Source organism: Zeugodacus cucurbitae, chromosome 6 (assembly GCF_028554725.1).
Source record: "Zeugodacus cucurbitae isolate PBARC_wt_2022May chromosome 6, idZeuCucr1.2, whole genome shotgun sequence".
NCBI classification, from domain to species: Eukaryota; Metazoa; Arthropoda; class Insecta; order Diptera; family Tephritidae; genus Zeugodacus; species Zeugodacus cucurbitae.
This window is the reverse complement of record NC_071671.1, coordinates 72,598,399-72,620,505: the sequence shown is the minus strand read 5'-3', so window position 1 is coordinate 72,620,505 and position 22,107 is coordinate 72,598,399. Positions and strand designations below refer to the sequence as shown.

Below are 22,107 nucleotides of genomic sequence, written 5' to 3'. Positions count from 1 at the left end.
AACAAAAACACAATCGCCTCAAATTCTTTTGAATTAAACGTGAATTCGCCCCTAAGAGCGTGTGCGCAATTTTTAAATTACTTTTTACAAATATTGTGTATACATTTACTACAAAGAACTAGTACTCATGGAACAACACCTTCACATGTGCGTCTGGAGGAGCTTAATAATAGTGTTTACGTTTTACTTTCGCCGCACTTCAAAGAGTCTTGCATTGCACAATGAACATGTTGCTTTTGACTTCTATTTGAATGAATGCATAGTGTTTGTCGTCTTTCACAAACTAATAAAGTCATATTTTTATCAAAAGGTTAAAAAAATTACTTAAATTTTATAAACTAACCTTTACAAAAGGACGCAGTTTTTTCTTAGTACTGTCGCACCCAGGCTAATGTTTAAAAGCAATACATTTTTGTAAGCAAAATTTGTAAAAAATCTTATTTTATGCTAGAAGCAAATACATAAATTATCTGTTTAATTATACAAAATGTAATGCAAATACTATTTGAGTTAAGTATACAAGCAATCGCACACAATAAATATTTAGTTATGTTTTAATTACATTTACAACAAATTTTTCCACAAACATACATAAATATGTGTGCATAGCTAGCAAGTGAAGTTATTAAACGCTGAAAACAGTTACTAAAAATTACAAAAGAATAACGGTATGAAAATACGTGTTTACAATTAAAAAGCGAACTAGATAAGTAAAATTTTTGAATGTAATATAGTAAACGATTAATTTACGAATATTGAATGAAAAGAGTAAATGCAGATATTTTTAAAAAGCAATTAAAAGTGTTTTATTTGAATTTATCAGTGTGGTATATTTAAAGGTAGCACAATTAGTACTAAAATAAGAAAGCAGTTAGAAGGGTGATTTTATATTTTTTTAATATCTTTTTGGAACTTTAAGGTTCCGGTGATTTTGTAAAATGTTCCATGATCGTCACCCGATGTATGGTGCATCACACACAGGTGCACCTCGTTGCACTCCGCTCGGCCAAAATTATAATCACCGTAACGTTTTAATATTTCCCGTGCGTCGAAAGATCTTGCTGACTTGTCGTCTAACTGCTTACGAAAGCGATTGTTCATTACAGTCATATGCAATTTCACATGATCTCGTTCGTAATCTTCGAACCCTAGGCCACTACGTAAAAAAGGCTGAAGCGCCAAATCAGCGAACTTTTGCAGTTCAGGCGATTCTATACGGGCATATAACACACGCACAGCACTTGGGTCATCATTCATGATTTCTAGTCCCCTCACTTCAATTTGAAATGGTGTTTTTAGGTCGGAGAGGAATGATCTTTTCAGAGAATTTGTTGATATACAAATAATATAATTTAAATACGATATCACCTACTTGCAACTTTGTAGTATTTCGACAGCTTTAGAACGCTCAGCGGTATCTAGCAAAACACAAGTGCTTAATGTCAAATGTATGCACTCCTCGGTTTGGAAAAGCTTTTCATCAATCCCAGGTAAATTAAGGGTTAAAACTTCTTTCTACAGAGCAAACGATATTTATGATAAGTACAACTCCATAAGTATATTCGTTAATTTAAAAACTTATTTGCACCTTAAATTCACAGAATCTTTCCTTTATTTCACCGTAGTTTAACGGTACGCATGCAAAATGCGTCGGTCGCATACGTTTGCGCAGTGATATAACTAGCAAATTAATTTTTCTCCGAGCCGCCATAACGTTTATGCGTGTTTTACCTAAAATTATAGTTATTAATGTGATATAAACTCTTAAATACAAATATATTTACAACTGGCCTTTTATAGTAATATCTTCGACTTGTTTCTGGCCACCTTCCCTACTACGCGGCACATTAATATCTGTTTGTGTTTCTGATTCAATGCGCCGCTTTGTGCTACCTTTGAATCCGATCAGGCCACCGTAGAAACTCCTAATATAGAAACATTTATATTAAATGAGCGTTTTAGACAATTTTCCCTTACTGTGCCACATGCATAGTCAGTTTATAATGACCGCTTGGAAGCTCCTCTATATGGAAGCTTCCGGTATCTTCTTGCTCATCATCGTCATCTTCGGCATAGAGGTCTGGAATAATATTCTATTAAATGATGGGTAATGAAGGATTTTACGCACATACATACCTTGCTCAGTATAAGCAGTTCCGGTATTGGCTGCTTGAGGCTGATTTCTTTTGTGTTGCATGGCTGCAAATTGATTACCAAAGTCTTCATGTATTAAATTCACACGATAACAGCGATTGTTGTCCATTCGTTGTAATGGAGGAGCTAATATTTCTCGGCTCATTGTGTTGTAAAATTGCGGAATGTTTTCTGAAAATTAAAAATTCTCTCTATAAATAACGGAACGATGATTGATATCAAAATCTGAAAACGAAAAGATCAAAACAAAAATACGAAACAGTTGATAAATCAGCTGAGCATTACCTGTCAAAGAATTATATTCACCACACTATTATTGTCATTTTCTACACGTGCATATCCCAAATATAATATTATAAACAATTTCTATAATCCATAATTTAAATTTTCCGGTATTTTTTGGCAAAGGAATTGCATAGCTAATTTTAAAATGCCGCCAGTGTTGACAGGGAAAGAGCCACCAAAGTCGTGGAAAAAAATTAATGAGGAGCGAAAAGCGTTAAAAAAGCAACGTAAGCAGGAGAAACTGCTCAAAGATTTGGAAAAGAATTCACAATCCGAACTCGATGCAGCTAAGGCTAATATAGAAACTACAACCAATTGTAAAGCGCAGCCTTCTACAATTAGCATAGCGGTACCTGGTTCCATATTAGAAAATGCACAATCCTCCGAACTACGTTCCTATGTAGCGGGTCAAATCGCGCGTGCTGCTTGCATTTTTCGTGTACATGAAGTAATAGTATTCGACGATGTGGGTATGGCAACGGCGCGTGAAACCAAACGTAATTACGATTCTGAAGATGGTGAAGAAAAAATAAATGATGGTGATAGCCGACCGACAACAGTGCGTAGCAGTTGCTTGCAATTAGCGCGTATCCTCCAATACTTGGAGTGCCCTCAGTATCTGCGAAAATTCTTCTTCCCCTTACATAAAGATTTGCAGTACTCGGGGTTGTTGAATCCATTAGATACGCCACACCACTTACGTCAACAAAATGTGTTTCTATATCGTGAAGGTATTATTGCAGATAAGCAAGCAAAAGACGGACATTCTTATGTTAACGTGGGCCTATTAAATGACGTGTTAGTTAATAAAGCCATCGAACCAGGTGTTCGCGTCACTGTTAAGCTGGATAAAGTGAAAGGTTTAATTAACCCATCAGACTATTGTAGATCTTGTTTTGATCATTTTATTCTTTTTTAGATAACAACAAGAAGCTGCGAGGCAAAATTGTCAGTCCAGATGAACCGCGACGCGAAACTGGCATATATTGGGGTTATACTGTACGCATTGCGCATTCCCTTGCCGATATTTTCACAAAGTCTCCATATACAGGAGGTTATGATCTTACAATAGGCACTTCAGATCGTGGCACTAATGTGCACGAGGTGCCAAATCGATCTTACAAGTTTAATCATTCGCTAATTGTATTCGGCGGTTTAAAAGGCCTCGAAGCGGCACTGACAAATGATGAAAAACTGAATGTAGATGACCCAGCTTTACTCTTCGATCATTATGTGAATGTGTTGCCGCGTCAAGGCTCGCGTACAATACGCACGGAGGAGGCATTGTTAATTGCCTTAGCAGCACTTCAGGAAAAGTTCGAACCCAATGTACCGGAAGTGGAGGAGAAGCTTGAGGAATACCAACTGCCGCGCAGTGATGATACTGGCATCCGACCGGATGTGATTAAAAGTAATAAGAAAAACAAAAAACGAAAATTTACTGAACATGCAAACGGTCAAGAGGATAACCAATTATATCAGCGGAAGGATATAATGGAAAACAAAAGGTCAACGGTGAAGGCAAAAAATGAAAAACAAGGCGAGACTTTAACATCCCCAGAATTTGAATCAAAATCTAAAAGAGTAGATCCAAATCTATTTAATAATGCCTCGAGTGCGATTGATGATGATGACTTCGAAGTAGTCTCAACGAATGAAGTCAAATCAATGGTATCATCAACGAATTTAGGGGATCTAAGTCGTTTTGACTAGCTGGTTTACTAATTAATTCTTCATTAAATTTTTAGAAAAACAAACTAGCACAATAATACGCATTTTAAGGACAGACTTTTGAAAGTTCGTTTAACAAGATTTCTAAGATTTATCATTGGATCAAAATGGATATGAACATTTTGTATATACACATGTAATTATTGACATTAAATCAACAAGTTATTTACCTTTTCCGTTTTACCTTGTAAATAATCTTAATGAATCTGTTGTAATAAAAATATTGACGTCTCCAGTTCCCACCACAATGAATCAATCCGAAAATATATGTTTTGTGTAAAGTTTTATTATCTATTACTAGTAATCCACGCTCACGTTTAGCTATTAGTTCAAGCTCCACTTAAAATTAGTTTTCTGTTTGTAATACATACATATGTATATGTATATGAAATTTACACACTCGAAACTAAGGATACCGTTCATGAGCGAATGTAGCGAATAATATGGTGAACTACAGATGAAATATTTGCTTCGAAATCTTTTATATTTTTCTGAGTACATCTACATATTTATTTGAATCTATGCACATCTACACATATATTTATATGCACATATACAAACGCGTTATAATCCGATAAAACTTTGTGAAATTCTTTGTACGGAACAGTTATGCCAATAACAGTTGGTTAATTTTTTCTTATATTCTAATTTTGGTTTGTATAATACAAAAATTTACCAATAACCCAGAATTCTTTATGACCTATTGTTTTAACTGATTAGGTTCTGTTAATTCTACATTTCAATACATTCTTAGGTACCATGACATGTGCTTACACGTATTTTTTACTGTTAAATATAAATTAATTTATAGAAATGCACATAATTGAATAAAAAAACTATAGATAAATAATGACTAATGTTTGAAGAGAAATGCCATGTTATGAAAATGTTATGTGGTTTTAACTAAACTTGTTGAAGTAAAACTGGAAAAACGCACGAGCGTCAAAAACATCCACCTTTCTGAAAACCCAACTCGCTCCCCAATCCTCAGAAGGGGTATGTTTCCTGCGGTGAGTCACATAAAGTAACGTGTCAATTTTTGGAATATCTATTTATGAGGCTGATGCACATTTTATGGACTGAACAAAATTAAAGGCATTTCCGTTGAAATTTTATTACTTACATAAAAAATAAATAAATACAATTACACTGTTCTGGTTCTATTTGCATTTTGTTGTTTTAACAATTACATTTCCTCTTTGCCACATTTTTTTTTCATTGAGTTGATATGAAATGCGCACAAACATATGTATGTATGTATGTATAAATATGGTATTTGGTATGAAACTTATTAACTAATATATTGTACATTATTCTCTATAATTTCTTTCAATTGTAATACTTTTTCATTATTTATCATTTCGCTATACACAATTTAGCGAATAGAAACTTAATTAAACCACTCACAATCGTGGAAGTTTAAGCTTGAAAGTTAAAAATCTCGTATGTCCGTCGCATTCCGACAATATCCTCGAAGCACTGTGGCGGCATCTTGTAAAAAGGCATACACTCAATAACAAGTATATAACTATGAAGTGCCAGCGAAAGTAAAAGTTAATGTAAGACTCAAAAAAAGAATATATGTACTCGTATATCTTATAAGTATCTTCACAGTATGTGCACTACATTTTTCTTTTGCATGTTTTCGTTGAATTCTTGACAATGTTGTAACGTGGCCGTAATAATAACTCGAAAATTAAGGAATCATATTCTAAAATTGTGTGAGGTGAATAAGGTAAAATAGCAGACCCCGTCTTTCGGGGTACGTAGTACCGTTAACATCAACTAAATATAGTAAGAAGCCACGTTATCGTCGGAAATTATCAACTATGGAATGTATGTGTTGTGAAAACGAGTCTCTGGGAAGACATCCTCCTCCATTTCAATGCGCGTATCACTATTGCCAAGCAACGACTCGGCATCCTCCTCCAAATGACGTATCGGATAGCTGATGCCATCACCCATGCTGAACGTAAAGGTAGAAATTCATTTCTATACTATAATTGCTAATATAAATTGTTCGAAACACAAAAGTTTTCACATTCGAGCAGACCAATATACATAAATACTTGGGGACTCTCCGCGTCTAGGAAATGTATTCAATACATATATTGCATAGGGAGAAATCCCGATGAAACGAAAATATATGGACTGTACTTTTGCATTGCACGGCTTTTCTAGACGTAGAGGATCCCCCCAATTCGATTTTCGGAAGACTAAACTTTATGAATCAAGTTTTCTTTTGCTGAATAAAACATTAAATTTAGATACAATACGTATTTTTTATAAATAAAGTGAATTTCATGCACAACTACTCATCGCTCTTTCATAAAAAGCTGCTGACTAGCGTCTGAAAGTGAATTTGGCAAATTAAAAACACAAAACTGCTTCGCATAATTCCATTGCTTACATAATTAAGCAACTACTAAATACATTTAAAGGATCAAAGAATTCATTGTACGCAATTCGGCTTTAAAAGGTATATTTAATTATGAATGTGTTACAAAATTATACAGTATGTATGTATGTAGTCGATATACAGATAGATTGATACATTTTTCGGTAAAATATACACACTTAGCATGAGGGTATTACATTGATAAATAATATTTTATGCAGCATGGAAAATATACAACAAATACACATGTAATTAAGGGTAAAGTCATTATAAAAGTCATGAGTAACTGTGAGCTTTTAGCCGGTTGGCTTGCATGCCCTTTCTATTTGAATTTTTCCATAATAAGTTGAAAGAAGCTTCAATCACATGAAAAGCAGAATGAAGAGTTAAATGAAATAGTTTAGAATGTCAAAAATATTAAATACCAAAAATAATTAATTTTGAATAAAAGTATAAAAGGCTTAATCTAACAAGCAATTACTTAATATTATTCTAGTGGATACATGTATACATGTACATATACATATGTGTTTGTATACACAGATAGACATTTGTTCTTGCGATTTTTAAATGACTACCGTTCTATTAACAATTAGGCATACACATACATATATATAAAACATTGATTTATTTTTTTTTTATTCCTACATCTCCCTTTGTCGAGTGTATACCTAGCTTAGTTGTTTAAATGCAGTGTATATTGTAAAACTTTTCAGCGACGTATTTATAGTGTTCAACGCCTTTGTCCGTACCGCAAAACTAAAAAGATATATTTAAGGAAATCTTCGCAATACAAATAGACTAAATTACATAAGCAACAATATAGCCTTTAAAGTTTCGTTTTAACTCTTATTTCGGCTTATTTCCTTTTATATCGTTTTAACTTGATAAACATTGAATTGCAAAAGCCTACGAGCGGCCTTCATACTTATATTATTTCAATTCCAATGGCATACACAATGGTGTACTGTTACATATTCATTGGCTCCTCAACGACTTAATTCTAGTGATTTTTAAGCGCACTTGAAGTCGCCACGTTGTGTAATTATATAATTTGATATCGTTTAAATAACTAATCGTTGGAATATCCTGCAGCAAACTAATGTATGAGCTTATTCTAGACGTTTTGATTATTATCAAGTTGGTGCTGCTGTTCGTCATTACTGCTTTCCAATTCTCTCATATTGATGATTACATTCCCGTTGGCAGTATCCAGAGTTGGCACAACTACAACTTCTAGGTCTGTCGCCGTGGTCGTTTCCACCGACTGTGCCGGCTGAACTGGTATTATAGCAATCATTCCATTAACCCCAGTTCCGTCCGATTTTACCGTTGCAGTGGAAGCCGCAGATACTGAGCCGACAGCCGCACCGGTCATATTCAGTGGCAGTGTATCGTCTTCGCGTAGCAACTCATGTTGGCTATAGATTTTTGGAGTTTTTTTTTTGTTTGGTATAGGTATTAACAACAACAAAAGAGATGTGTATGGGTATTTACTCAAAATTGTTGAAATCAAAAATCTTAAATGTAAATAGCGTGGATAAGAAAAAATGCTGCGCTTAGCGTAAAACAGTTCGAAAAAACAACAATATGAGTAAGACGAAAGTCTTGGTTCTACTAGCGCTGTCAAGCTGCTACAATACATTTGAACTTATCTGTGTACTATTTAACGGGTATTGGTTCATTTGCTAACCTGGTTCGCTGCGTGGTGTCACCCATGGAATCGTACGACTGCATCTGATGCTGCTTTTGTGTTGTGTACGTCAATCCATCGCCGACACTGCGACAAATACGAGTGTGGTAATTATTATTATTCGAATTATTTCATTTTGTTATGTGTTTTTAGTAATCTCTTCACGGGCATTTACAGTTAAGTGTGTTATTAATTTGTGTGCGCAGCATTTCTCTTCTATTATTTTGCCTTTTGCTCAGAATGCACCGCAGATTTAGGGCATACAGGAAAGACAAAGACATCGTTTTTAAAGAAGGGTTCATAGTTTCAGTAGAACTAAATCAAAGCCTAATAAACATGAGCTAAGCTGCTATTTTCTTAAGAAAGTATTGCTTTTCAAAGTAAACAGATCAACACATGTTTTAGCTGTTAATATTTCACATTGCGGTAAAGCTTAAATAACTGTTCTGTCACAACATAAGCGACCTTGCTCAATCTTACATACTAAATTTCAGCTCACAACAATTTAATTTTTCCATTTTGAGATATTTATAGAAACTAAGATTACTTTTCATTTCATATTATAATTAAAATTGACATTGCATAAGAAATCATATTTTACATTAATAAAAAATAAATGCTCATGATAATTGCAGATAATTAAACTCATATATAATAAATATGTTTTTAATTTGCCAAATAACTTTTTAATGCTATTTACACTCAGCAGAAATAGTTTAAGGATCAGAAAAGAAGAATTGTAAGTATAGTAAGGCAGAGGAAAACTGATTACATAGTAGGAGTGCACCTTCTACAGTAAAGAACATTTAACTAATTGTAAAAATAAAAAAGCTGCACACACATACATTGCATAAATTATTAACATTTGTGAACAAACAAAAAATGTTGATAAAACACACACTAGAACAATTAAATACAAAAACCATTTAATGAAAGAACCGTTACCTCGTATAGACTGGCAAGAACCACAGTTTCCAGTTGTCACCAAAAACTTCCTGGAAATTGGCGTATTTACCCAAATTATAACCATTCTTGTCGGGACCACCGATACGGAAAATTGGCGCACGAAAAGCCTCTAAAGATTTTACGGTACATTCATTAGGAAATTGCTTTCAATGGAATACTTTTTTTTGCTATTAACTCACCTAACGTTGTACGATTCATGAGCGTCAAGTAAACATGATAACCGAATAGGCTCACCAAGCTTATTGCAAACATTATCGACACAAAGAACAGGAACACTATGTGAAACCGTCCCATGCCGCCATCCAAATTGCCCTGTTGTGAAAGTTCCAACTTCATTTTTGAACAATTTTGTAATTGTTTGGATTTGTATGGAGTTCAGTGTAAATAATAACAACTACTTGATCAAAACATGCTACATGCATACAGCAAAGACAAAGTTGTGTGTGTGTGTGTGCACTTACCCGCCAGAAACGTATAAAATACTCCAACGACGTTAAGGCCACATATAGGCAATAAAGTAACGCATAGCCCAAAAAGAGTACGAAATATTTGTAGTTTGTGAAGTTTACACAATTGTTCACCCACGGACAATGATGATCCATTTTGAGTACACAAGCCCCGCAGACACTGCAGTGATGCGCACGATCCGGCTTGATTATTTTACATTTTTCACAGAAACGCACTGAACCATTTAGTGTGCTTAAAACAACAAACGAGGGAAAGTATAATTCTTAATTACATACATTTTTTTTTTTAATTTATAGAATTCAAACCGGTTTGTTACTGGCAGGGTCTTGGCAAAGTTTTCTAGTATTCTCTTCTGTTGATCCTGAGTGTCGGCGTGGAATATGTGCTCTATATCTGTTTCTGGAATTCGCCACTGAGAGGTGCAGAAACATGATACATATTATTAAAGTGAAACAAATTCTAATCGGATATTGCTTCGAATGAGCAGATACAAATTTTATTGTTATGAAATACTCATTGGGGGATTTTGAGATCTAGTTTCATTCAATATGTTCAATTTAAATGACGAATTTATTTTCTTCGAAATAAAAGCATTGAAATAAAAAGCAATGTACTTTACTTGTGCACTTAGGAATCGAAAATAATTGCAGAATTGCAATTTTTTTACGTAAACCACATCAAATATGACATCATTATGTATCCGGTTTGGTTTATCAAATATACAATTTGTATGTGCAAAATGTATGAACAAAAACAATCTAATAATTCATTCCCTGGGCCAATAAGAATTTATGTAAATATACTCTAAGTTAGCGATTCGCTGATTGCATATTTCATAAAACACTGACTCATTTGTTTAATAAAAACCCCACCTGTTACATGAAGTTAAGTAGAAGCGATAACGCATATATTTCTGATAAGAATTGATAACCGTGCAATGTACGATTGCTTTAAACCACAAATATATGCACATATTTAGTTGAAACAATGCACAGCTTTGTGTACTTATACTTACATTCGGTGGTACTGTACCGACTGGTGTAAAGATGGTATTCCAGTAGGACCAGAAAAACAGTCCACATATTATATGATAGAATATCAGAAAAACTATTTGTTCAAAGACATTGTCGATAGATACTGCAAATACATTTATAATTATAATTTAATCATTTCAAAAACTGTAATTGTGTTTAATACGTACGTAAGCAGAGCTGCACCACATAGGCGTAATATGACCAGGCGATCACAGCCGCGATGAATATAACTGGTATCCATTTTAGTGCCGACATACAACTGCCTAAAGCTGTTGATTTTTTACTATCGCTATCATAATTGCCCATTGCTGCTGACATGAACTCTTTGGGTATAGATTTGGGTGCTCGTTGTTAGGACTAGCTATAGGGTAGTGGTAAATGTTGGGCTTTGCACAGATTGCGAATACATCTATTCGATAGTAACCCCGTTCGAAAATTCCGATTCTTCAATATTACGAGAGTTTCGCTGCTGATATAAGTACACTACAAAATTACTAACACTCAATAAACTGTCTACTGCACTAGTTGGACTTAAGTACAATTGAACACCCGCGCTTCACCTGTAGCCGTTGTCAATTTCGTACTCAATCATACACTGGCTACTTTATTTTTCAACAATTTCTTTTACCCTACTGTTTTGCAAGTTAATAGCACATTAGCACATATTACAGACATTGCTCCTTTATAATGTAACACCCACAATTGGATTATAATAAAAGATGAACACTTTGTCAATTGGCGGCTTTTTTGTTCCTCGGTAAAACGGAAATTGTTGTTTAGAGTAGTGAAAGTGAAATTAAAGTTTTTCTTTTCTAAATTTTTGCCTATACGTTGTTCACTATTTTTGGAAGAAAAGAAAAACACAATATACGACTGTCAGACAAAGAGCAACAAACAACGAATAATTAAACCAAGAGTGACAGAATAGTGTTGCCAGAAACGATGAATTTAACATTTAAAATCCGTTCCAAAAGAAATAAATTTATGTTACGTTTGAAATTTATATTTTCAGTTAAAGTATTTTCCAAAAGTAATTCTGATATTTCGAAAACAGTTTTTACATAGTTAGCAGAATACATATATTATGAGAGAGATTTCACAAAATAATCGACTTTACACTTTGTTATATAATGATTTTCAGACTAAAAACACCCAGAAACCCCTGATTATATGTTACGAGCTCAAATCTACTTAATACACTACTTATACATTCAAATAACTCAAACAAAAAAATATGAAAAAGTTACAATCTCCAAGTTGAACACCTAAATAAAATTTCTAGAGGAAAATGAACCAAGTTCTACAAAGTACACTATCATACAACCCTGCAGAAGAGACTGTTTGCATGTACATAAGTAAAAGAGATTGAGTACCATTAGAGAGCGAGTGCGCCACAAAACGTTTAAAGGGGGCCACGAAAAAGTATACAAGACAAATTGGGTTGCTCAGAATTGAGTCGAAGTAAAGCCGTTGCCGAGTACAGTGAAGTATAGTAGATTATCGGAATATCGTTTGCACGAGAAAATCATCAAACGTATCAATTTAAGAAAATGTAATTTTCCAATAATAAACCGTTAATTTCAAATATGAATGAATGAAAAGTGTTTTGAAAAATGCTCTAGGTGACATCAAAAACCAAATCAGCTAATCGCCACTTGAATTGAATCAAGCAAAAGTTCGTTGAGTGAAAAGCAACAAAATTTTTGTCATACACTTTGCCCAGCAATTGAAAAAGTGACTACCAGACGGCCAGAGTCAATCTTCGTTTTCGTGTACGAGTGCCACTGTACATATGTATGTAAATACATGAGTATAGGCATTTGCATTTACGTATGTATGTACATATATATATTCGACGTGTGGATCAAAGCGAACGAGCGAATGTCCCGAGTGTTTAGTATGTCTGCATAAAAGTTGTTTAGTCTTTTTGTTCGCTTGCGTTCCCTGCAATTCGCCTGCCTACTCCCCCACCGCATGCGGTTTAACGAAAGGTGAAATATGATAAAAAGAGAAATACATCGGTACGCGTGTGTGCGAGCACACATACATACAACGTATGTCCGTGTGTATGTTCATAGATAAAAATAGTGTTTGAGAAAACTGAGTGTTGTTGATTTTTCGGCGACCGCGCTGAGGCTATCGGCTACAAAAACTACGATAAGGCGATAAGATTGTTTGCCGCTCTCTTCGGCGCGTTTGACTGTTTGCCCATTCCCTACCCTTCATCTTCACTTGGATGCATGTGTGTTAGTGTGCAGTGTTCATGTGATAAAAGAAACAGTGAAGGTGATATCTCTTCAGTCGGGTAAAAATGTGATAAAGACCCCAAAAGCAGCTGAGGGTCTCAGTTGAATCACCCAGTGAACAACTTACCTTAACGTAACGCTTACAGTTAGGCTAGTGTCAGATAGATATTGTATGTACAAATATGCGTGTAAATGTAGGCGACATGCGGGGAAGGAGACATGTCTTTGTTAATATAGTTTATGATACTGTCATGCCCAGCAATAACATTATTGATTATTCACCGTCCTTCGCTCCATTTGACGTTATAAAAAGCCGGCTGCTGCGCGACTATCAAGGCCTAAATTGGTTATAGAAACATGTGTGTGTATGTTGGGTACATATACGAGTATTCTACATAGCGGTAACTACTCGTCATCCATTGCATTCGAGTACAAGTTGCTGCCGCTGACTGAGCGCTCCCACAAGGAACAACCCACACCCATATACCGTATAGACGCACTGTTGCTTTTGTTGTTGCTATTTACGAAACTGGTGTCGGTGTTGGTGGTGGTGGCCCGCTCGCCTATGTTGAGCAACATTGCAGCGACTATGCGCGCTTCATTCGGTTTTCGCCACAGTCTTCGCCGCACGACTTGTTGCGATTTCTTTTTGCTACCTTTGCTATTAACTTGCCTTCATACAATGTACACATACATAGCTATAGGTACATTTGTAAATGTGTATATGAGCATACATTTAGTATGATTACATGTCGTTTATATGTACATTAGCCTCGGCAGCAACATTTGTAACGAACGAACGAGCGGAAATTAACGCTCATTCATTTTCTTTGCTCGACCACAAGTCGGCGGGTTCAGGATTGCGCTATCCTTGTGCATGCAACATTCAGTACAATTTAGTTGGTTATCAAGTAGACATTTTTGTGGAAAATCAATTCGCCGTGCTTTGCAGTAAACCACAATGCTGATGCATATATGTATAAACATATATATACATACACGTATGTACATGTATGTACATATAATATCCATGTATGTATGTGGGAGCGATTTTTCACCTGCCAATTACAGTTATCGAGTCACTATTAATTCGATATCCATTCGGTGAATTCGAGACCGAATCGTGTGACCATTCGTCATTGGAAAGATTGTGCAAATTAATTTCTCCGCAAAGTAGTGAAATAAGTGCGATGCGACCTGAAAACACCTGTAATTTCTTTAATAAATATGGATAATGTTTTTATATCACTATGTGCTTCAATCTAATGAGATATAGTTATAAAGAGTTTTATGAGCCCCTATAAGAGAGCTAAAATTAATGAGATCGATTCAAGCTTCACCTCATCTCCGAACAGGATAAGCTGACTGTTGACAACCGCTATATTCTTTAGGACCTTCTATTGACTTTTAGGTATTTTAGTATCATTCCGACAAGGAGGCCTAGGCCCATCTTTAGCGACAGCTACTTGTAGAATATTCAGATTTCTTATTTCAAAATCAACTAATAACCTTTGTTTGTAGTTACTGCTGAACTAACCAAATTTGAAATCAGAAGAAGTTTAGATATACTTACAGTTACTGTACAGTGTGACCCACAATAACTGTCAAAGACACAAAGTGTAGTAAAAATTAAAGAAACTAATAGAATTTCATGATTACTTTTATTTGATAAAGAATACTTCAAAGTTTGTTTCTGCAGTCATCAGAATATATTGAGCTTCTCGAAAGTTTTTTCTATGTTCAGGATAATACTTATCATGACCGCTGATAATCCATTAACTCCCGTCTGGACATGCCTTTCGAAAATGTGCTTATTTGCCATATTCTATATATTTTTAAAGTATTTTTCGAGCCCCATTCGAACCCCATTGATATTTTCACCTTGTTATTGCGTAAATATATGTAAGTGTATTACAACATCTTAAAAAGTAAAAAATATTTTTAAAAGTTCTTGAGCTCTTAAAATGGTTTGAACAAACGTATAAACGTGAACTAACTGGAAAACAAAGACGGAATATTTGAAATAAAAGAAATTCTAAAAAGAAGTTATAGTGCGAAAGTATAAGTGATTCTCCTTGCTGAGCTGATAAATAATTCAATCGATCATTTTGCTGTTGTTTTTGGGATTGATTACAATCTCATCAGTGTTGCTTTAACGATCTCAATTTAACATTCTTTCCCTCTAGGAATAACCACTTTAGGTGTCATTAGCTATCATCTAGTACATGTATGTGTATGGTATATAAAAATCTGGTGAAAATATCAACGCTCGAAAAGTAAATAGTTCAAGAAAAAAATAAGCGAGTTTAGTGAAATAACATACATATATATTCCTATATACTGGGCTGTGTGATAACATTTTTGGCAAAGAGTGAAAGTGTAACAATAAACCAGCTAACTATCTACTCGCCTGCAATCGATCAGCTGGAAACTCTGCATAACCTGTGTCTCTGTGCCATAGAGTTCATTTTGGCGAAGGATAAACCAATTAAAGAAATTGCCGTAGTGTTTTAGGAATATCAGCGGAGCGAAATCAGGTAAGTCAAAACAAATAGAACTTAAGTATAAATGGGACATTATTGCAAGTGATCCATTGTGATCAAAGTATGTATGAGTATGACTAGAGCAGGATATGCTGCAAGTCTGGAAATATAAAGCGAAAAATTAAAATATGAATGTCTTTTAAGACAATCTCTTTGGACTTTTGAAAATCCAACACTTGAGAGAATAATGAAATTTATAGTTAGTTCTTCTTCTTCTACGCTCCAATTTCCATTATATTTCCCTTTAAAATGTTCCTTAATTGTCATCTCTTCATTTAATGCTCGAGTATTTAAAAGTTTAATATCCTCACACAACTCTGCTCATCGCGCGGAATACACTTTTATGTGGGTGTATTTTCGCTCTGAAAACATTCACATTAAATTTATTTGGATAGCGACAGGCAACACAACTCCACATGTCGGGAGAAGCGCTGAGCATTACCGAAGGCAAATTATAATTTACGAGCTTCCGAGCGGAGCGGAGCGTTGTTCGGTTGTTCATGCAGATACATATTTACATATAATATAGTGCGTTTGCTTTGAATATGTTTATGGCGCTCATACATTCAACTGAACGTATAATACCATTTTATGCGTCGAGTTGTTGCTCCCCCTGGTATTTGCCTGACATTGCCACTACATTGGGAGCTAAGGCGCTGACACTCGTCTGATAGCTTCTTGGTAGTTTGCTCAAATACATAGAATTAGCTTAATTGAGCTCTGGATTGTCAGCAGCCAGATTAGGTAATGCATTGCCCATTACTTGTCGCAGAGTGTTTGCTTTGGGCATTGCCCGATACTTTGGAAACTTAACGAGCGTTTTGAAATTTGGTCGGTGTTTTAAGCCTTTGCACAAGGGCTGTATTTGTCTAAATTTCACATAACGGCTGTTTTCCAAATTACAAAGCGTCCTTTATACATTTTCATCATGCGTCTAATAGGGATAAGAAACCTGGGTGCTTTAATGGATAGTTAAGGTCATCGACCGGCGATGAAACTATTTCATAAGATGATGCATCAATTATGCGATCTTCTTCTATGTCCGCTATTTTCTGGAATTTCAAACAACAGTTATGTGAGCAAATCCACTCTACTCTCTGCAACATACTGCGTACACTCTCGCAGAAGAACTAACAAAACTGTAAAACTATACTTCTGACAACCAGTGGGCTGTTGGCACTTTTTGGCCGTGTTTGAGTATGTTGTGGCGCTGGTAGTGTTTGTGGCAGCGGAAAAACCCCCACCGGAAATCAAGGTTTGGGTCTGCTACACCGTTCAGCGAAATTAATGAGTCATTCGCTGCATATGTAAACATAACGGTAAAAGTACCGTAAACATAACGGTAAAAGTACCGGCACACAAGTATTTCCCAAAGGTGCAACAGCAGCGCCAACAAAACAATGGTTCGACAAATGATGCTTCGGAGCAGATATTGATGTGCGTGCAGCATAAACGCCTATTTGTAGGCAATGAAATTTGCATAATTTGCTTCTTGTGCAGATGCTTTTTCCACGATTAAAGAGGGATAATTTTTCTTATTTTCATTTTGAAAGTGAATCAATGAAAGTTCATATTCATTGATAATGAATCGATAGGGATTAAATAAAGGACGAACTTGTTTGAGGAAATGTAAGAAGAAAAGCGCGGAAAATAAAAGCGAATGCAGAGAGCCAACGCATTGTTTTGTATCAGAAAGAGAGCACGTGGCTCTACAGTTGAAATGGTCCAAAAAGAGTGGGGGTCGAGTGAAACGGGGATTAACTTTATGTTGAAAGCGAAGCAGATATGTCATCAATCGTGGAAGATAAGAGTACAAGTACAGTTACACCATTACATAAAGTGAGAAGAGTGAAGAAGAGCGAATGAACAATTCGAACGCCATGTGGAGTGTTTGCGGCGATATTCGACAACCGCTGAAATGGAAGTAAACAACCGCTTACATACCCGTATGTTCCATACAGAATGGCATTTGCATATACATATGTACACCGCACCGCCACAAACAGACCAAAATAAGAATAAAGTGGGAAAAGGAAGTGAAAATCATCATCTAGAAAGGGTATCAAGGTACATATATTAAATGATTTCAACATAAACCAGCGCTTTGTGACAAAGGTAGGCATAACAACCATGACAACAACAAACCATACGTCGGCAAAGCACAAGTGACAGCAGGATGCCAAAAAAACAGCTGCTGAGCGCTAAATAGGCCCGTCAATAGAATTTTCGCAAAAGGGTCGTGAAAACAACAACCACAACAGTTACAACAATAACATTACGAAAACATAATCATCGTGAAGGGTTTTATGTATGTAAAATTTGATGTACTCGTTTGAGAAACATTGCTGCTAACAACAACCACAAGGCAGCAGCGACAATGTGGCGAATGGTAGCACGCAATCCCGTCTTCTAATCATCAAAGGGAAATTATTTAGTACGCGCAAAAACCTCGCGGCTGAAATCTCCACAACAGTATACCTGCTTATGGATTATTTTGTTTGCTTTCTTCTAACATTTTTCTTCATAGTATTTTCCTAAATATCTGCACAACAAGAGACTTAAAGTAAATGCACCTGTCGCTGCTTCTCAGTAGATCGATTTTTAAATGCAGAATTTAATTAGAGAAACTGTGACAAACGGTACTGGCAAACCAGTATTTTCCACACGAACCATTAAACCAAACTTGAGTGAAACACACACAGACATAAATTAGTAATGAAAATCCAAATTTGAGAATACGAAATGAAGAACGGAAATTCGTTATACTGAAAATTCTTACGACGGTACGAACACACCCCAACATTCTTCTGCTTTTGCGCTGACAGAACGAATTACAGTCATAATGATGAACTCCTTGGTATTTACGCCCGTTTGTTTGTGTGTCCGTATCTGTATCTGTTGGTGAGTTTTCGCGTTATGGCTTTCACTGATGGATGGGTATATTGATTGATTGAATTACGGCGCTGAGCGCTCCAGCTTAAGATTCATGGCTGTCCGATTGTCGATTGCCGATTGCCAATTGGTCGTCTCATTGTTGATTGAATCATACAAATATGAAATGGAGTGTTGATAAAATGAAATGTAGATTGATGGTGAATTTTTGTTGATGGCTAGCGTACTTATCTACGAGTAAGAGGTGGTTGAGTTGATATTCGGATAGGACGGGCGACCGATGAGCTTCGGTGAACTTCGTTTCACATTATCGCTTGGCGTATTTTCGAAACTCTTTATTATGTTTTATACACTTATAAATACACATGTAGATGTACACACGATATGGGTAGATATGAACAAATGAACCAAGCAGTGAAATCAACTAGTTACAGGCCGCCTTACAACTAGTAGACTAGACAGGTCTAAACTAGTCGCTTTACATTTCTTCTGCTCAAGCAGCTGGTATTTTTTACATGTTGTTGTAGGAATCTGGAAGAGGAATTTATATGAATCAGTTCAAACTCGACAAACATTTTTGCACCTCAATTTGAGAATCAATCAACCTTAATTTAAAATCTCAAAAGTTTGTTCTCAAATGCATTTTAATTTGAAAACATAGTAATTCTCAAACTAAAAGGTACATTTTTAATATGAAATTTTCCTTTGTTCTCAATTTGAGAATGTCAAAATCTCAAACATTTTCTCAAATATGGAACGAGAAACTGGTTTTTCTAAAAATGTAAAATGATGGAAACAAATTTGAGAAATAGCCTTTGAGAAACGTTTGAGAAAATATTGCCTTTTAAATTGCCTATATGTTAAACTTCAAATTGAAAATTAATAATTTCTCCAACGTTTGAGAATTTCAATTCCAATGTTTGTTGAGAATGAAACACGTTATATATGGTTGTATTGGAAAAAAGGGTAACACTAGTAAAGTCACATTTCTTGCATTGAAATATTTTGAGAAAAATCTTACAAAAATCAGAGAAACCTGGGCAATTGGCACAAGTCACTTTCTAAAGCTTAAAGTTGTATTTGCATGCAAGTATTATCCGACTACATTCACGAGTTTCCAGTTGTAAATTAGTATTTCTCTGACAAGTTGGATATTTCACTGCAGGGTTTGTTCATTGTCGTTTTTGTTTACTTTCTTCTCTTTTTCACATAGCTCAATTAAGGTGTGTGTGTGCATGTACTGTATATAAATAGATGCTAAATAATATCTAATTAGCAACTTAACAGTTTTATTATAGTCGTACGTGCCCCATTAACATTGAACTGTTTGAACTGAATCTGAGCATTTAAAGCCGGAATATAGGTAAATATGTACTTTATTATGGATTGCAACTGTATAATGTACACATTGAACATATTAATTCTGTGGTCCAAAAAAACCGTAGAGTCTTACAAAGCAGTAATATAAAGTAGAAAAATTGCATTCTTTGATCTCAGGGATATGTATAGTTCTCACTCCTACATAGTGTTTCATAATCTGAGATGTAGCTCTTCGGGAAAGGAAATCTGAAAAATCATATAATTCTTAAATAAACAAAATTTGTATAAACCAGCAGAGCTCTCTTGCTTCCATCGTACATTAAGTGGCTTTCCGTCTTCGCGTTTTTTTGTTTTCACCTTTGTTTACTCTGCTGATATTTATTTTACTTTTGCGTTCAGTTTTTGTTTTTTCTATAAAAAATTTATTATTTTTTGTTGTAGACAATTTTAAATATTTATCCGCTGCTGAAATCCATGTTATAAATTCCTTATACTACAAATATATGACTGTTCATATAAATTTGTTTTAAAATTCTTTCGGCTATTCTTGGGTGTTCCAAGAACAGATACTTTCGTATATATAATATATCTATGTACAAATACTTGCAAATCGCTGTTTAATATACCAGTTAATGGACTGTAAGGACCTGCAGACCATTTCTTAGTTAAGCTTAAGGCTTAAGGTCGAATTACCGTTTCCAAAGATCTTACATCAAACTCAAATTGAACTTACTCAAAACCAATTTACTTAAGAAACACCAAATTTGAAAAGATTTAACTTCAAAGTGAAATGAAAAAGCTCAAATAATCTGCCTTCCTTTTCTTTGAAACTTCTTTGCTCTTCTTTAGCGATTTTCGTTAAATATTAGAAGCGGCAAATCAGTGGTGCTCTATAGGAATTCTGCCAAACAGTTTGTCAATAATTATGTGTTCGATTGTATATATATATAGATTCGCTTTGCTGACGTATTGACGCTAGCACGTGAGGCTGACTTGTTGAGATACTCGATCAAGTGTACATACATACACACTACACACGTTTATATACATACATACATACCTAACCCAATAATTTTGGGACAGTGTTATCGCTTTGCTGTCTGACGTTTTTGATTGCCCCCAGATTTGACATTCATATGCCAAAGCGAGATTAAAGCGTTTGTAGTGTCTTTGTGTTGATTTCAGCGAGATTTCAATTATCAAATCGTTCGTTATGTAAACTCATATTAATTGAGATCTGGTGTGTGGGAATCATTGCATATCATCGCTGTTGTCATTGAAAGCTTCACGAATTCTAATTTCTTGCATTCTAGGTTAGGTGCTTTATAAAAATGACCCACTAATCTCTTTCGGTGTCAACCAGAATGAAGCATTGTAATTGAATAATACTTGTTGTCCCTTAATAAAAGCTCCGTATGTTTCACCTAATTCATATTGTTATTCAGTATACTTGCACAACTCAAGTCCAATGTCAACAAGAAATCAGTCAAGCCGCTGTAGGCAAACTCAACAAAAGCCGGCTTAAAGAATAATTGAGACAAGAAAAGTTGGTTGAATGAACAAATGACCTTTTTAAACTGTTTATACAAGATACAAGCCATTAAACGCACACAGTGAATGAATGGACGAGAAGAGATCTTTGCGAATTGACCGAAAGCTTCCATGACCTTTTAGGCGACCCAAACCAACAACAACAACACGTGTGTATGAATAGAGTCGTCTTTGGCGCCGCATGCGAGTAAAAACTACTTCCAAATAATAAATAAAAAACACACACGCACACACTCACACTTACGCGACTTAGGTCTGCTTTTCTATGTAAGGATGTGTGTGTGAATGTGTATAAGATTCTACCACAAGTTGACTAATCGACTGAGGCTTACCCAATTGACTGATGAATAGTGGCTGGCTGTCTGCTGTACGGCAATAGCACTGATTGACGCCAACAATAACAATAACAAATTGACGTTTGTGTGATTTAACAAAATGGTGTTGTTGGTTTTGTTGTTTTTACAAAAGCCCTCTGACACATGTCCAACATTTGCGAAAACACCCGAGCATGCGAGGCCAAGTGGTTGCCCAAGAATCGGTTGCCAAGATAACGGCTATTTAGAGTGTAAGAAAAAAGTGGACGCGCTCTGCTGAGTGCGAGTAGGAGGAACGAATGTGTATCACAGACACTTTCTTGTGCATCTTATCTCAAAAGTCACACGCTGAAATTGCGTTGAATGGCAAATGGCTTTAATGCTCAGAGGCAATAAACATTATTGTAGCAAGTCATTCTGTGTTTGCACAGCGCTCCACGCCCTACCACACCTCTCCTTCTTCCGCTCTGTGTCGCGGTCGCCCACATGCTCGTACGCTCGTACCGTTGTTC

General features: G+C 35.4%; 4 protein-coding genes across 9 annotated transcripts in view; 2 read left to right on the top strand and 2 right to left on the bottom strand.

Moving 5' to 3' along the window:
• Nucleotides 1-779: 779 nt before the first annotated feature.
• LOC105221363 (activating signal cointegrator 1 complex subunit 1) lies at nucleotides 780-2,400 on the bottom strand. Its single transcript, XM_011198276.3, has 6 exons — nucleotides 2,137-2,400; nucleotides 1,978-2,080; nucleotides 1,792-1,925; nucleotides 1,589-1,731; nucleotides 1,373-1,515; nucleotides 780-1,315 (listed from the first exon to the last, which is right to left on the bottom strand). The coding sequence occupies exons 1-6, from the start codon at nucleotides 2,297-2,299 to the stop codon at nucleotides 886-888; spliced, it is 1,116 nt and encodes a 371-aa protein (XP_011196578.2). The 5' UTR covers nucleotides 2,300-2,400; the 3' UTR covers nucleotides 780-885.
• A 42-nt stretch (nucleotides 2,401-2,442) lies between these two features.
• LOC105221364 (putative methyltransferase C9orf114) lies at nucleotides 2,443-7,365 on the top strand. Its single transcript, XM_011198277.3, has 2 exons — nucleotides 2,443-3,299; nucleotides 3,359-7,365. Exons 1-2 carry the CDS (start codon nucleotides 2,585-2,587, stop codon nucleotides 4,150-4,152), a joined length of 1,509 nt encoding a protein of 502 aa, XP_011196579.2. The 5' UTR covers nucleotides 2,443-2,584; the 3' UTR covers nucleotides 4,153-7,365.
• LOC105221365 (palmitoyltransferase ZDHHC15B) lies at nucleotides 5,260-11,726 on the bottom strand. 6 transcript variants are annotated; one of them, XM_029046265.2, is made up of 8 exons: nucleotides 10,897-11,718; nucleotides 10,711-10,832; nucleotides 10,001-10,107; nucleotides 9,689-9,926; nucleotides 9,407-9,539; nucleotides 9,207-9,336; nucleotides 8,262-8,348; nucleotides 5,260-6,136 (listed from the first exon to the last, which is right to left on the bottom strand). In XM_029046265.2, the coding sequence occupies exons 1-8, from the start codon at nucleotides 11,045-11,047 to the stop codon at nucleotides 5,998-6,000; spliced, it is 1,107 nt and encodes a 368-aa protein (XP_028902098.1). In that variant the 5' UTR covers nucleotides 11,048-11,718; the 3' UTR covers nucleotides 5,260-5,997. The 6 variants fall into 6 exon arrangements, with proteins under 6 accessions (XP_028902098.1, XP_011196583.1, XP_011196585.1 ...); XM_054234953.1 differs by lacking the exon at nucleotides 5,260-6,136 and adding an exon at nucleotides 6,622-8,088 and having other exon boundaries at nucleotides 9,407-9,557; nucleotides 10,897-11,726; XM_054234954.1 differs by lacking the exon at nucleotides 5,260-6,136 and adding an exon at nucleotides 6,622-8,088 and having other exon boundaries at nucleotides 10,897-11,722.
• Nucleotides 11,727-12,126: 400 nt separating this feature from the next.
• The window catches only part of LOC105221361 (cAMP-dependent protein kinase type II regulatory subunit), a 65,950-nt gene continuing 55,969 nt past the window's right edge, over nucleotides 12,127-22,107 (top strand). Inside the window, exons 1-2 of the mRNA XM_029046267.2 lie at nucleotides 12,127-12,281; nucleotides 15,162-15,512. The gene's annotated coding sequence lies outside the window, so the exon portion shown is untranslated. The remainder of the gene's footprint in view (nucleotides 12,282-15,161; nucleotides 15,513-22,107) is intronic.

What these genes read in the sequence shown, in the direction of transcription:
- LOC105221363 (XM_011198276.3), bottom strand. Translation starts at nt 2,299, where the DNA reads ATGAGCCGAGAAATATTAGCTCCTCCATTACAACGAATGGACAACAAT. An exon ending in AACTGCTTATACTGAGCAAG is followed by an intron (nt 2,081 to 2,136) that starts GTATGTATGTGC and finishes ATATTATTCCAG; the next exon opens with ACCTCTATGCCGAAGATGAC. An exon ending in AAAGATTCTGTGAATTTAAG is followed by an intron (nt 1,516 to 1,588) that starts GTGCAAATAAGT and finishes TTTGCTCTGTAG; the next exon opens with AAAGAAGTTTTAACCCTTAA.
- LOC105221364 (XM_011198277.3), top strand. Translation starts at nt 2,585, where the DNA reads ATGCCGCCAGTGTTGACAGGGAAAGAGCCACCAAAGTCGTGGAAAAAA. An exon ending in TAAGCTGGATAAAGTGAAAG is followed by an intron (nt 3,300 to 3,358) that starts GTTTAATTAACC and finishes ATTCTTTTTTAG; the next exon opens with ATAACAACAAGAAGCTGCGA.
- LOC105221365 (XM_054234953.1), bottom strand. Translation starts at nt 11,047, where the DNA reads ATGTCAGCAGCAATGGGCAATTATGATAGCGATAGTAAAAAATCAACA. An exon ending in TCGGTACAGTACCACCGAAT is followed by an intron (nt 10,108 to 10,710) that starts GTAAGTATAAGT and finishes TGCACCTCTCAG; the next exon opens with TGGCGAATTCCAGAAACAGA. An exon ending in GACACCACGCAGCGAACCAG is followed by an intron (nt 8,089 to 8,261) that starts GTTAGCAAATGA and finishes TTTACATTTAAG; the next exon opens with ATTTTTGATTTCAACAATTT.